Genomic DNA, 20808 nt, shown 5'->3' on the forward strand with positions numbered 1-20808 from the left:
ATGACAGTAAAGAGTGGTGATGACTCATGGGGAAATGCTCTACTTGAGATGATTACTGACCATTCAATGACACAATGGATACAAGAGAACACTAGGTATAGAAATGAAGAAGAACCATCGAGGCTAGACTTAATAATTACATCTGAACCTAGAATAGTGGACAAGATTGAATATAAAACACCAATAGGTAAAAGTGACCACATATTGATTGAACTGGAACTTAATGAAGAAAAATATATGAAAAGAAATGAACAATATAGAAGAGGAAGAATGATGTATGAAAAAACAAACTTTGATAAAATAAGAGAATTCTTCCAACAAGAAAACTGGGAAGAAATATACAAAGAAGAAACATCAGTGGAAGAGAAATGGAATATTTTGACAAAAATTTACAAAAAAGGAGTGGAAAAGTATGTCCCAAGACAAAAACAAGAAAAAGAATATGTAAAATGCTGGTACAACAAAAGTTGTAGGGAGTTAAAAGACAAAAGAGACAAAGCCTGGACCAGATGGAAAAAAGACAGAAGACCTGAAAAATGGAAAATATATACTGGTTATAGAAATGAATATGTACAAAAGTGCAGAGAGGAAAAAAGAAAATATGAAAAAGATGTTATAGAAAAGTGTAAAGATCAACCAAAACTATTCTACAGATTTGTAAACAATAAACTGAAAAACAAACAAGACTTGGAGAAATTAAGACAAGGAGGAGTTGAATACACTGAGGAAATGGAAATGGCGGAAATTATGAACAAACATTTTAAATCAGTGTTTACAAGGGAAAATATACAACCTGAAGAGATTGAGTGGAAAGAAAAAGTCCCCCCTATGGAAGAAATAGAAGTAACAAAGAATGAAATATTGACACACTTGGGTAATTTTGATGTCAGAAAATCGCATGGGCCAGATGAAATAGCAAAGTGGATTCTGAAAGAATGCAGGAATGAACTGGCAGACAAAATACATAGCATAATAAGCAGTTCCTTAAAAGAAGGAAAAGTTCCAGAAGATTGGAAAAAAGCAAATATAGTACCTATATATAAAGGAGGAAATAAAGAAGAACCTACCAACTATAGACCAGTCTCTCTAACAAGTACAATAGCAAAAATTTGTGAAAGAATTATCAAAAGTAGATGGGTAAAATACTTGGAAAAAAACAACGTACTAAATCCAAGGCAATTTGGATTCAGACAAGGACGATCATGCGTCACCAATTTAATATGTTTCTATTCAAGGCTAATAGATATAATACAAGAAAGAGATGGATGGGCTGATTGTGCATTTCTAGACCTAAAAAAAGCTTTTGACAAAGTACCACATAAGAAGTTGCTTAAGAAATTAGAATATGAAGGAGGAATACAAGGTAAATTGCTAAATTGGATGGAAGACTTTTTGCAAGAAAGAAAAATGAGAGTAGTGATAAGAGATCAGCACTCAAAATGGAATGAAGTAATAAGCGGTGTCCCGCAGGGAACAGTTCTGGCCCCAATAATGTTTGCTATATATATTAATGATATGGATGAAGGAATTGAAAGCTATATGAGCTTCTTTGCAGATGATGCAAAACTACTGAAAAGAGTGAAAACTGAAGAAGATTGTGAATCACTACAGAGAGATCTAAATAAAGTACAAGAATGGAGTAGGAAGTGGGAGATGGAGTTCAATACAAAAAAGTGTAGTATAATGGAATTTGGAAAAAGCAAAAACAGAATAACAGGATCATATAATTTGGGAGAAGAAGGAATAAAAAAAGTAGAAAATGAGAAGGACCTGGGAGTCATTGTTATGAATAATATGTCACCTGAGAAACATATAAATAAGATTTTTGGAGAAACTTATAATTTAATAAGAACAATCAAAGTGGCATTTACATACCTGGATGAAGAAATGGTGAGGAAAATCCTAATCACCCTGATAAGACCAAGATTGGAATATGCAGCAACGATATGGTCACCAAGTACAAAAAAATGTATAAAAAAACTTGAAAGAATACAAAGAGCAATTACAAAACTGGCACCAACACTCTCAAAACTATCATATGAAGAGAGACTACAAAAACTTAAACTACAGACACTAGAGCAAAGAAGAGAGAGAGGAGATTTGATAGCTATTTACAGAATCATGAAAGGCATAGAAATTACTGATAGAGAGAATCTGATAAAATGGGATGACAGAAATACAAGAGGACACGGAAAGAAAATAAAAAAAGACAACTATAGAAGAGATTTGAAAAAGAACAGCTTTCCTCACAGAGTAATAGACAGTTGGAACAAGTTAGATGAGAAAGTGGTGTGAGCAAAATCAATACATGAATTTAAAAATAGTTTAGATAAAATGAGATATGAAGACGGGACCCCACGAGCATAGCTCCCCTTCCCGTAAAATACAACTAGGTAAATACAACTAGGTAAATACACACACACACACACACACACACACACACACACACACACACACACACACACACACACACACACACACACACTTCAACGAATGGACGGCTTAGAAGACGTTCTGAAGAAAATTGAAGTTTGTGGATCCCAACGCAAAGAGAAGTGCCTATTGTTTTTACAGGGTGGGGGGGAAATTGCTCGTGGAGTAGTAGGAAAGTAGGGAAAGAGGAAAGGGGGAGGGATTACTGAGGGAAATGGAAGGAAATGAGGAAGGAGTAGACTTGGCCCAGGCAGACAGGCGAAAGGTAAACAAAAGGTCTCCCGACGACGACGAAATGTCTAATAAAAATGTAAAGATTAGAAGTATAGATAAGAGCAATACAGTAGAAAGTGATGAGAATATTTTCAAGGGATTTAAAGAGGGGGGGGGGCAAACAACCCCCCCCCCCCCCCCCGACTGACAAGACTAGAGGAGAAGGTTGATAAGGTGATCGAGGACTTGGAGAGTAGGTTAGGTCATATGAACACCATTTTACAAAGGGTTGAAAGATTGGAAGAACTAGAAAAGGCGAATAAAAACTTAACTGATGAAATAGAAGACCTAAAAAGACAGTTAAGAGAAGTAAAGGTGGAGAATGAGGAATTGAAGAAGAATAGTAAAGAAAACAGAGACAATAGCTAAAGAAACTAAGAATTGGAAAACAACCCAAGAAGGAAATAAGGTTTCATTCACTGACATAGTCAAACAGCAATTGAAAGAACATACTGAAGACTCAGTTATTAAAGTGATGAGACAAAAGGAGAATATAGTAAGAGATTTAGCAGACAAGAAGAAATGTATAATTATATTAGGAATGGAAGAGAAACACAACACAGATAGAACCACAAGAATCAAAGAGGAAAATGAAAAAGTAAGCCAATTACTAGAATCAGTTCAGGAAGATGAACCAGAAATTATGAAACAAATCGAAGAGAAATTTAGACTCGGAAAGTATAGCACAGACAAGACCAGACCAATTAAGATTAAATTCAAGTCACAAACAACGGCAGAGAATATCTTATCCAAAACAGGGAAACTAGCAACAAGTGAACAATATAAAAAGATATGGATAAAAAGAGAAATGAATAAAGAGGAAAGAGAGGAAGAAAAGCAGAAAAGACTGGAAGCTAAGGCAAAAAACGAGAACAGAACGGAGTCAGAGAAAGAGAGATTCTATTGGAGAGTAGTGAACATGAAACTAAGGAAGTTCGACATACAAAAGAAAAACATAAGGGAAACAGAGAACACAATGGAAGTGGCAGAAAACTAAGAGTGTCTTACACAAATATAGATGGATTAATAACAGGATTGAATGAGCTGAATGATTATTTGAAGGAAAAAGAACCGGACATAATGGGAATTGTAGAAACAAAATTAAAAGGCCCACTACCACCCAACAGTGTAGGACATGATGCATGCAATTATTCGATTAGAAACAGAGAGAAAAAGCAAGGGGGTGGAGTTATGTTCCTGACTAAGAAGGATATAAACGTGAAAGGTGTCATATATGGAAAGAATACAGTAGAGATGATTATGATAGAAGTGGAAGACAGAGATAAGAAGAGCAGAAAATTTGTGATAAATTATGTGCCTCCAAAAACAGCCTCATGGGAGGAGAGTGAACATAAAAGTATGTTAGAGGACACAAAGATAACATTAAATAAAATAATGGAAGATGGAAGAATAGTTATGATGGGCGACTTTAATTGCAAAGAAATCTGCTGGGAAGAAATGACAGTAAAGGGTGGAGACGACTCATGGGGAAACGCTCTACTTGAGATGATTATTGACCACACAATGACACAATGGATACAGGAGAACACTAGGTATAGAAATGAAGAAGAACCATCGAGACTAGACTTATTAATTACATCTGAACTTAGAATAGGGGACAAGATTGAATATAAAACACCAATAGGTAAAAGTGACCACATATTGATTGAACTGGAACTTAATGAAGAAAAATATATGAAAAGAAATGAACAATATAGAAAAGGAAGAATGATGTATGAAAAAACAAACTTTGATAAAATAAGAGAATTCTTTCAACAAGAAAACTGGGAAGAAATATACAAAGAAGAAACATCAGTGGAAAAGAAATGGAATATTTTGACAAAAATTTACAAAAAAGGAGTGGAAAAGTATGTCCCAAGACAAAAACAAGAAAAAGAATATGTAAAATGCTGGTACAACAAAAGCTGTAGGGAGTTAAAAGACAAAAGAGACAAAGCCTGGACCAGATGGAAAAAAGACAGAAGACCTGAAAAATGGAAAATATATACCGGTTATAGAAATGAATATGTACAAACGTGCAGAGAGGAAAAGAGAAAATATGAAAAAGACGTCATAGAAAAATGTAAAGATCAACCAAACTATTCTACAGATTTGTAAACAATAAACTGAAAAACAAACAGGACTTGGAGAAATTAAGACAAGAGGGAGTTGAATACACTGAGGAAATGGAAATGGCGGAAATTATGAAGAAACATTTTAAATCAGTGTTTACAAGGGAGAACATACAACCTGAAGAGATTGAATGGAAAGAGAAAGTCCCCCCTATAGAAGAAATAGAAGTATCAAAGAATGAAATATTGATACACTTGAGTAATCTTGATGTCAGAAAATCGCATGGACCAGATGAAATAGCAAACTGGATTCTGAAAGAATGCAGGAATGAACTGGCAAACAAAATACATAGCATAATAAGCAGTTCCTTGAAAGAAGGAAAAGTTCCAGAAGATTGGAAAAAAGCAAATATAGTACCTATATATAAAGGAGGAAATAAAGAAGAACCTACCAACTATAGACCAGTCTCTCTAACAAGTACAATAGCTAAAATTTGTGAAAGAATTATCAAAAATAGATGGGTAAAATACTTGGAAAAAAACAACGTACTAAATCCAAGGCAATTTGGATTCAGACAAGGACGATCATGCGTCACCAATTTAATATGTTTCTATTCAAGGCTAATAGATATAATACAAGAAAGAGATGGATGGGCTGATTGTGCATTTCTAGACCTAAAAAAAGCTTTTGACAAAGTACCACATAAGAAGTTGCTTAAGAAACTAGAATCTGAAGGAGGAATACAAGGTAAATTACTAAATTGGATGGAAGACTTTTTGCAAGAAAGAAAAATGAGAGTAGTGATAAGAAACCAGCACTCAAAATGGAATGAAGTAATAAGCGGTGTCCCGCAGGGAACAGTTCTGGCCCCAATAATGTTTGCTATATATATTAATGATATGGATGAAGGAATTGAAAGCTATATGAGCTTCTTTGCAGACGATGCAAAACTACTGAAAAGAGTGAAAACTGAAGAAGATTGTGAATCACTACAGAGAGATCTAAATAAAGTACAGGAATGGAGTAGGAAGTGGGAGATGGAGTTCAATACAAAAAAGTGTAGTATAATGGAATTTGGAAAAAGCAAAAACAGAATAACAGGATCATATAATTTGGGAGAAGAAGGAATAAAAAAAGTAGAAAATGAGAAGGACCTGGGAGTCATTGTTATGAATAATATGTCACCTGAGAAACATATAAATAAGATTTTTGGAGAAACTTATAATTTAATAAGAACAATCAAAGTTGCATTTACATACCTGGATGAAGAAATGGTGAGGAAAATCCTAATCACCCTGATAAGACCAAGATTGGAATATGCAGCAACGATATGGTCACCAAGTACAAAAAAATGTATAAAAAAACTTGAAAGAATACAAAGAGCAATTACAAAACTGGCACCAACACTCTCAAAACTATCATATGAAGAGAGACTACAAAAACTTGAACTACAGACACTAGAGCAAAGAAGAGAGAGAGGAGATTTGATAGCTATTTACAGAATCATGAAAGGCATAGAAATTACTGATAGAGAGAATCTGATAACATGGGATGACAAAAATACAAGAGGACACGGAAAGAAAATAAAAAAAGACAGCTATAGAAGAGATTTGAAAAAGAACAGCTTTCCTCACAGAGTAATAGACAGTTGGAACAAGTTAGATGAGAAAGTGGTGTGTGCAAAAACAATATATGAATTTAAAAATTGTTTAGATAAAATGAGAAATGAAGACGGGACTCTACGAGCATAGCTCCCCTTCCCGTAAAATACAACTAGGTAAATACAACTAGGTAAATACACACACACACCACACACACACTTCAACGAACGGACGGCTTAGAAGACGTTCTGAAGAAAATTGAAGTTTCGTGGATCCCAACGCAAAGAGAAGTGCCTATTGTATTTACAGGGTGGGGGGAAATTGCTCGTGGGGTAGTGGGAAAGTAGGGAAAGAGGAGAAGGGGAGGGATTGCTGAGGGAAATGGAAGGAAATGAGGAAGGAGAGGACTTGGCCCAGGCAGACAGGCGAAAGGTAAACAAACGGCCCCCCGACCAGCTGAGCGACGATGAAATGTCTAATAAAAATGTAAAGATTAGAAGTATAGATAAGAGCAATACAGTAGAAAGTGATGAGAATATTTTCCAGGGATTTAAAGAGGGTGGGGGGGGGGACACAAACCCCCCCGACTGACAAGACTAGAAGAGAAGGTTGATAAGATGATCGAGGACTTGGAGTGTAGGTTCGGTCATGTTAACAACATTATACGGAGGGTTGAAAAATTGGAAGAACTAGAGAAGGCGAACAAAAACTTAACTAAGGAAATTGAAGAATTAAAAAAACAGTTAAAAGAAGTAAAAGAAGAGAATAAAGTATTAAAGGAGAATAATAAGAACAAGGAGGGTTGAAAAAAAAAACTCAAGAAAATAGCAAAGTTGCATTCACTGACAATCAAACAGCAAATGAATGAACAAACTGAAAACTCAGTTATTAAAGTGATGAGACAGAAGGAGAATATAGTAAGAGACTTAGCAGACTGAAAGAAATGTATAATTATATTAGGAATGGAAGAGAAACATAACCCAGATAGAACCACAAGAATCAAAGGGGAAAATGAAAAAGTAAGAAATTTACTAGAATTAGTTCAGGAAGATGAACCAGAAATAATGAAACAAATCGAAGAGAAATTCAGGCTCGGGAAATATAGTACAGACAAGACCAGACCAATTAAGATTAAATTCAGGTCACAAACTACGGCTGAGAATATCTTATCCAAAACAGGGAAACTAGCAACAAGTGAACAATATAAAAAGGTATGGATAAAAAGGGAAATGAATAAAGAGGAAAGAGAGGAAGAAAAACAGAAAAGACTTGAAGCTAAGGAAAAAAAACGAGATAAGAACGGAGTCAGAAAAAGAGAGATTCTATTGGAGAGTAGTGAATATGAAACTAAAGAAAGTCGACATACAAGAGAAAAACAAAAGGGAAACAGAGAACACAATGGAAGTGGCAGAAAACTAAGAGTGTCTTACACAAATATAGATGGATTAATAACAGGATTGAATGAGCTGAATGATTATTTGAAAGAAAAAGAACCAGACATAATGGGAATTGTAGAAACAAAATTAAAAGGTCCACTACCACCCAACAGTGTAGGACATGATGCATATAATTATTGGATTAGAAACAGAGTGAAAAAGGAAGGGGGTGGAGTTATGTTCCTGACTAAGAAGGATATAAACGTGAAGTGTGTCACATATGGAAAGAATACAGTAGAGATGATAATGATGGAAGTAGAAGACAGAGATAAGAAGAGCAGAAAGTTCGTGATAAATTATGTGCCCCCGAAAACAGCCTCATGGGAAGAGAGTGAACATAAAAGTATGTTAGAGGACACAAAGATAACATTAAACAAGATAATGGAAGAGGGAGGAAAAATAGTTATGATGGGCGACTTTAATTGCAAAGAAATCTGCTGGGAAGAGATGACAGTAAAGGGTGGAGACGGCTCATGGGGAAACGCTCTACTTGAGATGGTTACTGACCAAACAATGACACAATGGATACAGGAGAACACTAGGTATAGAAATGAAGAAGAGCCATCGAGACTAGACCTAATAATTACATCCGAACCTAGAATAGTGGACAAAATTGAATATAAAACACCAATAAGTAAAAGTGACCACATATTGATTGAACTGGAACTTAATGAAGAAAAATATATGAAAAGAAATGAACAATATAGAAAAGGAAGAATGATGTATGAAAAAACAAACTTTGATAAAATAAGAGAATTCTTTCAAAAAGAAAACTGGGAAGAAATATACAAAGAAGAAACAACAGTAGAAGAGAAATGGAATATTTTGACAAAAATTTACAAAAAAAAGGAGTGGAAAAGTATGTCCCAAGACAAAAACAAGAAAAAGAATATGTAAAATGCTGGTACAACAAAAGCTGTAGGGAGTTAAAAGACAAAAGAGACAAAGCCTGGACCAGATGGAAAAAAGACAGAAGACCTGACAAAAATGGAAAATATATACCTGTTATAGAAATTAATATGTACAAACGTGCAGAGAGGAAAAGAGAAAATATGAAAAAGATATCATAGAAAAGTGTAAAGATCAACCAAAACTATTCTACAGATTTGTAAACAATAAACTGAAAAACAAACAAGACTTGGAGAAATTAAGACAAGAGGGAGTTGAATACACTGAGGAAATGGAAATGGCAGAAATTATGAACAAACATTTTAAATCAGTGTTTACAAGGGAGAACATACAACCTGAAGAGAACGAATGGAAAGAGAAAGTCCCCCCTATGGAAGAAATAGAAGTAACATAGAATGAAATATTAACACACTTGAGTAATCTTGATGTCAGAAAATCGCATGGACCAGATGAAATAGCAAACTGGATACTGAAAGAATGCAGGAATGAACTGGCAGACAAAATACATAGCATACTAAATAGTTCCTTGAAAGAAGGAAAAGTTCCAGAAGATTGGAAAAAAGCAAATATAGTACCTATATATAAAGGAGGAAATAAAGAAGAACCTACCAACTATAGACCAGTCTCTCTAACAAGTACAATAGCAAAAATTTGTGAAAGAATTATCAAAAGTAGATGGGTAAAATATTTAGAAAAAAACAAAGTGTTAAATCCAAGGCTAATAGATATAATACAAGAAAGAGATGGATGGGCGGACTGTGCATTTTTAGACCTAAAGAAAGCTTTTGACAAAGTACCACATAAGAAGTTACTTAAGAAATTAGAAACTGAAGGAGGAATACAGGGCAAACTACTAAACTGGATGGAAGACTTTTTGCAAGAAAGAAAAATGAGAGTAGTGATAAGAAACCAGCAGTCAAAATGGAATGAAGTAATAAGCGGTGTTCCGCAGGGAACAGTTCTGGCCCCAATAATGTTTGCTATATATATTAATGATATGGATGAAGGAATTGAAAGCTATATGAGCTTCTTTGCAGATGATGCAAAACTACTGAAAAGAGTGAAAACTGAAGAAGATTGTGAATCACTACAGAGAGATCTAAATAAAGTACAGGAATGGAGTAGGAAGTGGGAGATGGAGTTCAATACAAAAAAGTGTAGTATAATGGAATTTGGAAAAAGCAAAAAACAGAATAACAGGAGCATATAAATTGGGAGAAGAAGGAATAAAAAAAGTAAAAAATGAGAAGGACCTGGGAGTCATTGTTATGAATAATATGTCACCTGAGAAACATATAAATAAGATTTTTGGAGAAACTTATAATTTAATAAGAACAATCAAAGTTGCATTTACATACCTGGATGAAGAAATGGTGAAGAAAATCCTAATCACCCTGATAAGACCAAGATTGGAATATGCAGCAACGATATGGTCACCAAGTACAAAAAAATGTATAAAAAAACTTGAAAGAATACAAAGAGCAATTACAAAACTGGCACCAACGCTCTCAAAACTATCATATGAAGAGAGACTACAAAAACTTGAACTACAGACACTAGAGCAAAGAAGAGAGAGAGGAGATTTGATAGCTATTTACAGAATCATGAAAGGCATAGAAATTACTGATAGAGAGAATCTGATAAAATGGGATGACAAAAATACAAGAGGATACGGAAAGAAAATAAAAAAAGACAGCTATAGAAGAGATTTGAAAAAGAACAGCTTTCCTCACAGAGTAATAGACAGTTGGAACAAGTTAGATGAGAAAGTGGTGTGTGCAAAAACAATACATGAATTTAAAAATAGTTTAGATAAAATGAGATATGAAGACGGGACCCTACGAGCATAGCTCCCCTTCCCGTAAAATACAACTAGGTAAATACAACTAGGTAAATACACACACACACACACACACACACACACACACACACACACACACACACACACACACACACACACACACACACACACATATATATATATATATATATATATAGTATATATATGTATATATATATATGTACGTATATATATATGCATATGTGTATGAGTGTATGTATACATATATACACATACGCACACACACAGACACATACACACATGGCGCAGTGGTAAATTTCCGGGCTGCCAGTACAGCGGTCCGGGTTCGAATCCCGCTCACGGCTGAAATAATTTCCCTATCGCTGCGCTGCAGGTCGTTACTCCAACTCTCGTGGGCGGGGAGTTGTGTGTGTGTGTGTGTGTGCGCGTGTAATGTCACTGTATTACCATAGATCGGACATATATGAGCTCTGAGCTCTCCTCCGGGAGGGAAATAGCTGTTGATTATCATAAGTCTAACACGTGATTCAAGACCATGGTGAAACACACACACACACACACACACACACACACACACACACACACACACACACACACACACACACACACACACACACACACACACACACACTTTCAACGAACGGACGGCTTGACGAACGCTCTGAAGAAAAGTGCAGATTGTGGATACCAACGCAAAGAGAAGTGCCTTTTTGTATTTGCAGGGTGGGGAGATAGAACCGCAAGAATCAAGGAGGAAAATGAAAGGGTAAGCAGTTTATTAAAATTAGTCCAGGAAGATGAACCAGAAATTATAAAGGAAATTGAGGAAAAATTCAGACTCAGAAAATATAGTACAGATAAGACCAGACCAATTAAGATTAAATTCAGGTCACAAACAACGGCAGAGAAAATTCTATCCAAGACAGGGAAACTAGCAACAAATGATCAATATAAAAAGGTATGGATAAAAAGAGAAATGAATAAGGAGGAAAGAGAGGCAGAAAAGCAGAAAAGAATTGAAGCTAAGGCAAAAAACGAGGAAAGAACGGAGTCAGAGAAAGAGAGATTCTATTGGAGAGTAGTGAACATGAAAATAAAGCAGTTCGACATACTAAAGAAAAACATAAGGGAAACAGAGAATACAATGGAAGTGGCAGAAAACTAAGAGTGTCTTACACAAATATAGATGGATTGATAACAGGATTGAATGAACTGAATGATTATTTGAAAGAAAAAGAACCGGACATAATGGGAATTGTAGAAACAAAATTAAAAGGCCCACTACCACCCAACAGTGTAGGACATGATACATACAATTATTGGATTAGAAACAGAGAGAAAAAACAAGGGGGTGGAGTTATGTTCCTGACTAAGAAGGATATAAACGTGAAAGGTGTCATATATGGAAAGAATACAGTAGAGATGATTATGATAGAAGTGAGATAAGAAGAGCAGAAACTACTTGAGATGATTACTGACCATTCAATGACACAATGGATACAAGAGAACACTAGGTATAGAAATGAAGAAGAACCATCGAGGCTAGACTTAATAATTACATCTGAACCTAGAATAGTGGACAAGATTGAATATACTGAATATGTACAAAAGTGCAGAGAGGAAAAAAGAAAATATGAAAAAGATGTTATAGAAAAGTGTAAAGATCAACCAAAACTATTCTACAGATTTGTAAACAATAAACTGAAAAACAAACAAGACTTGGAGAAATTAAGACAAGGAGGAGTTGAATACACTGAGGAAATGGAAATGGCAGAAATTATGAACAAACATTTTAAATCAGTGTTTACAAGGGAAAATATACAACCTGAAGAGATTGAGTGGAAGGAAAAAGTCCCCCCTATGGAAGAAATAGAAGTAACAAAGAATGAAATATTGACACACTTGGGTAATTTTGATGTCAGAACTGGATTCTGAAAGAATGCAGGAATGAACTGGCAGACAAAATACATAGCATAATAAGCAGTATACACACACACTTCATCGAACGGACGGCGTAGAGAACGTTCTGAAGAAAAAGTGAAATTTTCGTGGATCCCAAAGCAAAGGAAGTACCTATTGTATTTATAGGGTGGGGGGGGATTGTTCGTGGTGTAGTGGGAAAGTGAGGAAAATGGAGAAGGGGAGGGATTACTGAGGGAAATGGAAGGAAATGAGGAAGGGGAGGACTTGGTCCAAACAAACGCCGAACCGATTATTTGGATTTCGATGATGGGACTAACAAAAATGTAAAGATTAGAAATATAGATAAGAGCAGTTCAATGGAAGGTGAGGATAATAATTTCCAAGGATTTAATGAGGGGGCGGCGGATACCAACCTCCCCCGACTGGCAAAACTGGAGGAAAAACTTGAACAAATGACTGAACATTGGGAGATTAGGTTCGGTAAAATGTCAATAATTGCAGAGAGGGTTGAAAAATTGGAAGAACTAGAGAAGGCGAACAAAAACTTAACTGATGAATTAAAAGAACTAAAAAGACAGTTAAGAGAAGTAAAAGAGGAGAATGAAAAATTAAAAAGGAACAATAAAGACAATAAAGAAACAATAGCAAAAGAGGCACAGTGGTGGAGGAAGATACAGGAAAATAGTAAAGTTGCATTTACTGATATAATTAAACAGCAAATGAAAGAACAATCTGAAGACTCAGTTATCAATGTGATGAGACAGAAGGAGAATATTGTAAGAGACTTAGCAGATAAAAAGAAATGTATAATTATATTAGGAATGGAAGAGAAACATAACCCAGATAAAACCACAAGAATCAAAGAGGAAAATGAAAAAGTAAGCAGTTTACTACAATTAGTCCAAGAAGATGAACCTGAAATAATGAAACAAATCGAAGAGAAGTTCAGGCTCGGGAAGTATAGTACAGATAAGACCAGACCAATTAGGATTAAATTTAGGTCACAAACGACGGCAGAGAATATCTTATCCAAAACAGGGAAACTAGCAACAAGTGAACAATATAAAAAGGTATGGATGAAAAGGGAAATGAATAAAGAAGAAAGAGAGGAAAAAAAAAAAAAGACGAAGCTAAGGAAAAAACGAGACCAGAACAGAGTCAGAAAAAGAGAGATTCTATTGGAGAGTAGTGAATATGAAACTAAGGAAATTCGAAATACTAGAGAAAAACAAAAGGGAAACAGAGAACACAATGGAAGTGGCAGAAAACTAAGAGTGTCCTACACAAATATAGATGGATTAATAACAGGATTGAATGAGCTGAATGATTATCTGAAGGAAAAAGAACCGGACATAATGGGAATTGTAGAAACAAAATTAAAAGGTCCACTACCACCCAACAGTGTAGGACATGATGCATATAATTATTGGATTAGAAACAGAGAGACAAAGCAAGGGGGTGGAGTTATGTTCCTGACTAAGAAGGATATAAACGTGAGGTGTGTCACATATGGAAAGAATACAGTAGAGATGATTATGATAGAAGTGGAAGACAGAGATAAGAAGAGCAGAAAGTTTGTGATAAATTATGTGCCTCCAAAAACAACCTCGTGGGAAGAGAGTGAACATAAAAGTATGTTAGGGGACACAAAGATAACATTAAATAAGATAATGGAAGATGGAGGAAGAATAGTTATGATGGGCGACTTTAATTGCAAAGAAGTCTGCTGGGAAGAGATGACAGTAAAGGGTGGAGACGGCTCATGGGGAAACGCTCTACTTGAGATGATTATTGACCATACAATGACACAGTGGATACAGGAGAACACTAGGTATAGAAATGAAGAAGAACCATCGAGACTAGACCTAATAATTACATCTGAACCTAGAATAGTGAAAAAGATTGAATATAAAACACCAATAAGTAAAAGTGACCACATATTGATAGAACTGGAACTAAATGAGGAAAAATACATGAGAAGAAATGAACAATATAGAAAAGGAAGAATGATGTATGAAAAAACAAACTTTGATAAAATAAGAGAATTCTTTCAAAAAGAAAACTGGGAAGGAATATACAAAGAAGAAACAACAGTGGAAGAGAAATGGAATATTTTGATAAAAATTATGTGCCTCCGAAAACAGCCTCGTGGGAAGAGAGTGAACATAAAAGTATGTTAGGGGACACAAAGATAACATTAAATAAGATAATGGAAGATGGAGGAAGAATAGTTATGATGGGCGACTTTAATTGCAAAGAAGTCTGCTGGGAAGAGATGACAGTAAAGGGTGGAGACGGCTCATGGGGAAACGATCTACTTGAGATGATTACTGACCATACAATGACACAGTGGATACAGGAGAACACTAGGTATAGAAATGAAGAAGAACCATCGAGACTAGACCTATTAATTACATCTGAACCTAGAATAGTGGACAAAATTGAATATAAAACACCATTAAGTAAAAGTGACCACATATTAATTGAACTGGAACTAAATGAGGAAAAATACATGGGAAGAAATGAACAATATAGAAAAGGAAGAATGATCTATGAAAAAACAAACTTTGATAAAATAAGAGAATTCTTTCAAAAAGAAAACTGGAAGAAATATACAAAGAAGATACAACAGTGGAAGAGAAATGGAATATGTTGACAAAAATTTACAAAAAAGTGGAAAAGTATGTCCCAAGACAAAAACAAGAAAAAGAATATGTAAAATGCTGGTACAACAAAAGTTGTAGGGAGTTAAAAGACAAAAGAGACAAAGCTTGGACCAGATGGAAAAAAGACAGAAGGCCTGAAAAATGCAAAATATATACTTGTTATAGAAATGAATATGTACAAACGTGCAGAGAGGAAAAGAGAAAATATGAAAAAGATGTCATAGAAAAGTGTAAAGATCAACCACGATAAGTCCATCAAGGAAACGTACCAGTCTAACCACTAGCTAAGTTGGCCTGGTTCTCTGTGAAACAATAAGTACGGACAGCAGTTAGCAGTCGAGTTAGTTCCTCGAGAAGTAAATTAACTTCCAGCTTGGAAATTTTATAGGGTCAGTAACTCAGTCGGGAAGGCAATGGCAGTGAGATTTCACAAGCCCGGCTCGAATCCGAGGACGACAGACGGAATTATTTGATCGACATCACCGTCAATGGTGATTATATTCACTTCAGGTATGACAACGACGATAAGTCCATCAAGGAAACGTACCAGTCTAACCACTAGCTATGTTGCCTTGGTTCTCTGTAAAATAATAAGTACGGACGGCAGTTAGCTGTCGAGTTAGTTCCTCGGGAATTAGATTAACTTCCAGCTTGGAGAATTTTATAGGGTCAGTAGCTCAGTCGGTAAGGCGATGGCAGTGAGCTTTCACGAGCCCGGTTCGAATCCGGGGACGACAGACGGAATTATTTGATCGACATCACTGTCACTGGTGATTCTATTCATATATATATATATATATATATATATATATATATATATATATATATATACACATGCATATATTCACAAAAGCTGTAATTTTGAAGCCTTACGACAGTTTTGATAAAATAAATCATGGGAACACCGGTTAAGTAGTTTGTGTATTGTTTAGTAGTTGTATTATTCGCCAAGTGACTAGACATTATGTGACTTTTTTTTTTTTACCTCAATTCTATATATTATTTCATGTTTCGCAAAAAAAAAAAAAAAAAAAAAAATCATAGGTAAACAAAATCCAAGTTCAGCTACAAGAGGATTTAAAATTGAATATAAACAGAATACTGTCACTCCACAAGAGGCTTTAGTTGTCCAAAGTGATCGTTTTCAGTGATCAAAAGTTGGTGAGGCTTGCGGTTCAACATATTCTCCATAAACGTAAATTTCTGTTGAGTGTTTCTGAAATTAAGAACAACACCGTGCAACAAAAATAAATAAATAAATAAATAAATAAATGAATAAATAAAAATGTTTGTTTGAGTGAATTTTTTGGTTTCTCTTTTATTAGGTCGTAAGAATGAAAAAACATATCTTTCATGTCACTAATCGTTATTAAGGAAATGACCGATTTTTTTTAAATAACAAAAATTGTATATCTACATAAAGGAAATTGCAGAAAAATGTCTTTGAACATTACTGAAACTATACAACAGCGTTGAAACATACAGGGATATGCTAGTCAGAAGTAAAACATAGCATACAAATTCGTTATGTTATTTAGAAAATATTTTGAAATTATTTGAAAAAATATGATTTATTCAAGTAGGTTATTCAAGTATGATTTGTATGATTCATTCAAGTAGTCATTTGATATATGTTACATTTTGTTTCCGTTCTTATTATATTTATATCATTTATATTTATCATTATATTATTTATATTATATAGTTATATTATATTCTTATTATCGTCTTATCATTATACTATTTATATTTCATTATTTATATTATATTATTTATATTATATAATTTATGTTATATTATATTATATACTTATTATCGTCTTATATTTGTTCTTTTCTTTACAGATATTGTCTCATGATGGCTTCTGCTCGAGTTTCCTGCAAGCACGATCCTGATAACTTCTGCTATGTTTACGGAGTCTTTCTGAATGTCAAGTCAGTCAAATACACCATCGTTGAAGGGAACCTCTACTGTTTGTCATACAAGGGGTACTTTGGGGAGACCAGGACAAGAGTTGGGCGCCACACGTGGTTTACGGAAGCTGTCGGTCCACTCTGGAGTCGTGGTACAGAGGGGAGAAATGAAAACTGAAATTTGGCGTGCCAAGAATCTGGCGGGAACCAACAGATCACACAAACAACTGGTAGTGACCGGTCACCGCAGGGGAAAGAAGACGGATGTGTTCGACTACCCCGATCTGCCGTCATCTCTTCGTCCGGTGATGCATTGTGAGGAGCTTCCTGTTCCCAACCCTCCTCCGGTGATCACGAGAGATGCTTGCACAAGTTCCAGCAGCGAAACAGAAGATGCCCACGACAATGTTTTTGTTGCAGATGATACCCAGGCTATTCCGCATTTCCATAACCAAGCGGAGCTCAATGATTTTATCAGGGACCTAGGACTCACCGAATCAAAAGCAGAATTACTGACATCCAGGTTGAAACAGTGGAACTTGTTGGACGAGAGCTGTCGGGTAACAAAACAGAGACAACGTCATGACATATTCTCTCAGTATTTCACACTGGATGAGAAAGTGTGTTATTGTCACGACATCAACGGCTTGTTTGAAGAAATTGAATTCCCGTATGATCCCAGCAACTGGCGACTGTTCGTGGACAGCTCAACTAGAAGCTTGAAAACGGTGCTGTTGCACAATGGTAACAAGTACCCAATCATCCTTATCGCCCACTCTGTTCACCTAAAGGAAGGCTATGAGAATGTGAAGCACCTCCTGCACCTGGTGAAGTACGAAGAGCATGATTGGGAAGTGATTGGATATTTTAAGATGATTGGCTTTTTGACAGGTTTGCAAGGCGGCTTCACAAAACATCCCTGTTTCCTCTGCTACTGGGATAGCAAAACTACAGCGAGGCATTTTGAAACGAAGGACTGGCCATCAAGAACGGGCTTTGTCACTGGCGAGAAGAACCTCAATTGGCAATCGCTGGTTGAGCAGGAGAAGGTCTTATGCCACCCCTCCACATCAAGCTGGGGCTCATAAAGCGATTTGTGAGTCCTCTGCCTTCAAGCATTTGGAAGCGGTATTTCCAAAGTTGTCGGAGGCCAAAATAAAGGCAGGGGTATTCGTTGGGTCGTAAATTAAAAAGGTAATGCAGGACCCAGATTTCTCCGGAAAGTTGTTGGCACCGGAGAAACGTGCCTGGCGCAGCTTCGTTGCGGTTGTTCAGGGCTTCTTGGGTAACAACAAGGAAGAAAACTACCGCGAACTGGTCGACAATCTTCTCAAGTCCTACAAGGAGATGGGTTGCAGAATGTCCCTGAAATTGCACATGATGCATTCCCATTTGGATTTCTTTAAATCCAATATGGGAGACTACTCCGAAGAGCATGGTGAGCGCTTCCACCAAGATGTGATGGAATTTGAGAAGCGCTACCAGGGCCAGTATAATGAGCGTATGATGGGCGACTACGTCTGGGGTTTGGTCCGAGAAACCCAGCCTCTTCACCGAAGAAAGAGCAGAAAATCTGTGTGTTTTCAATAAACAGTCTTATCGAATATGTAGTGTGCTATATTTTACTTCTGTATGTATGTTTCAACGCTGTTGTATAGTTTCAGTAATGTTCAAAGACATTGTTCTGCAAATTTCTTATGTAAATATACAATTTGTTGTTATTAAAAAAAAAATCGATGTCATTTCCTTACTAACGATTAGCGACATGAAAGATACGTTTTTTCTTCATTCTTACGACCTAATAAAAGAGAAACAATAGAAAAATTCACTCAAACAAAATCTTTGTTACATTGTGTAATTGTCTACTATGTTGATGCTAGAAACTAATCCTCTGGTTGTGTGACCTTATATGACAGCTAGAATTGCACAAAAAAGTAAAAACGACCTTTATTTAAAAATTACTTCACTAAATTTAACATTCATTCAATCTCACATGACGTACAATTCACACCTACAATATTCTTATGATTTTACCTCCAGTGTTTTTTTTTTCAATTTGAAAAAAGTCCCCCAATACATAAAATATATAGTAGGTGTTTCCAGCATTTTCGGTTGATAGGCGAAAAAGTTTTTGCATCGAAGTTTGCCCGATTTTGGCACGCGCCCTTATAAAGGTTGCCCACATCAGTCCTATAACAATTACTATCATAACTAGCACGACTGTTTATTTAGGACATTTAGAGCATAGATTTGTCTTGCTTTTGATATTGTTCCTCCTGTCTATGACGTAGACCCTTTCATAAAAGGAATAATAGGACACTAACTTTCATACATCGCCAATTGATTTCTGTTTGGAAGGCACTGACTATATATTTTATGCAGTCGATATACGAACATAAGACTATAAGAGACCATAAGGCCTACACTAGGCAGTTCCATGTCCCTTACCACCTGTTATGCCTGTCCATGGATTTATCTAATATTCTCATAAAATAGACAATTGTTTCAACGCTGACTTCATGGTCACCAAATCTATTCCATTCGTTACCACACTGTTAGTAAACCAGTTCTTGTCTATTTCCGTTTTAAACCTAAATTTACCCAGTTTAAATCTATTGCCACCAGTCCTGCTTTGCTGCTTTAATATGATGACCTTGTCTGAAGCACCCTTGTTAAAGCTCTTGAACATTTGAATACCTCTAATAGATCATTCCGCACTCTTCGTCTTTCTACAGAATGGAAGTTAAGGTGCCTAAAGCTGTGTTTACATTATAAATTTCTAAGCGATTGTATCATTTTATGTAATTACCTAATTGCAGTATACAGAAAAAGAGTAACGCTCGTCGGGTCTCGTCTTCTATTCTCTAATTTTCTAACAAGCAAGACTCAAATTCATGTACATGTCCAACTTAATCTATATAATTAATTTCCAATTATCATATCTAGATATTAACTCGTGTATTGTTTGAGCTTGGACTATATCACCTAAGCTTCACCTTCACCTTCACTCTCCTGTTAGACTGCTACGGTCTCTCAGGTATTGCGCCGAGGAATCTTCTACATTGGGTTCTGTCTTCGTACGCGTTTGTTCTCTCAACTTCCAACTTCTCTATTCTCGATGGCCCTCTCTATGTTTATCCTCCACCTCATTCGTGGTCTTCCTATAGGTCTTTTTCCAGTTGATCTCCATTCGTAATACCTTCGAGGGTATCTTTCTGGTTCCATTCTTTTTACATGCCCATACAATCTTAGCTGTGCTCGTTCAACATAGTCCAACACTAAGTCAAGTTCAAGCTCGTCGAGTATCGTTTTGTTTCTAATGTGATCTAAGCGTGAGCATCTTCTAATAGCTCTCAGTGCTTTCATTTCGGCAGCCTGAATTTTACTTCTTGTTTTTGTCAATTTGTAAGCCTCACAACCATAAGCAAGTATGGGCCGAAGTATAGTGACATAAATATTTTCCTTAACACGGGTTGGTACTGCAGTATCTTTGAGGAGTGGATAAAGCTATTCCAGATATTTATACATCTATATGGAAAATTGTATTTCTTCACATCCTTTCGACATGTGGTCTTAGTTTACTCCCATGACCTCTTAAAGCCTTCCCATCTTTAATCAGATCTCTTCTGCCAATGCAATCTATCGCCTTTAGTGACCTGAATAATGTAATCATGTCACCTCTTTCTCTTTTTGGTCTTTCAAAATTGGCAGACCCAGTACTTTTAGTCTTTCCACATATGGTTTATTTGCCAGGCTGGG

The 20808-nt window shown here is 35.8% G+C and overlaps 1 protein-coding gene across 1 annotated transcript in view; it reads left to right on the forward strand.

Moving 5' to 3' along the window:
- The window catches only part of LOC143041007 (uncharacterized), a 36564-nt gene extending 18425 nt beyond the window's left edge, over window positions 1-18139 (forward strand). Inside the window, exon 2 of the mRNA XM_076212544.1 lies at window positions 16981-18139. Within this exon, the coding sequence (XP_076068659.1) occupies window positions 17064-18137 (1074 nt within the window). The 5' untranslated portion in view covers window positions 16981-17063 and the 3' untranslated portion in view covers window positions 18138-18139. The remainder of the gene's footprint in view (window positions 1-16980) is intronic.
- The last annotated feature ends 2669 nt before the right edge of the window (window positions 18140-20808 follow it).

Source organism: Oratosquilla oratoria, chromosome 30, assembly GCF_046742065.1.
Source record: "Oratosquilla oratoria isolate Oo_2021 chromosome 30, ASM4674206v1, whole genome shotgun sequence".
In the NCBI taxonomy this organism is placed as follows: Eukaryota; Metazoa; Arthropoda; class Malacostraca; order Stomatopoda; family Squillidae; genus Oratosquilla; species Oratosquilla oratoria.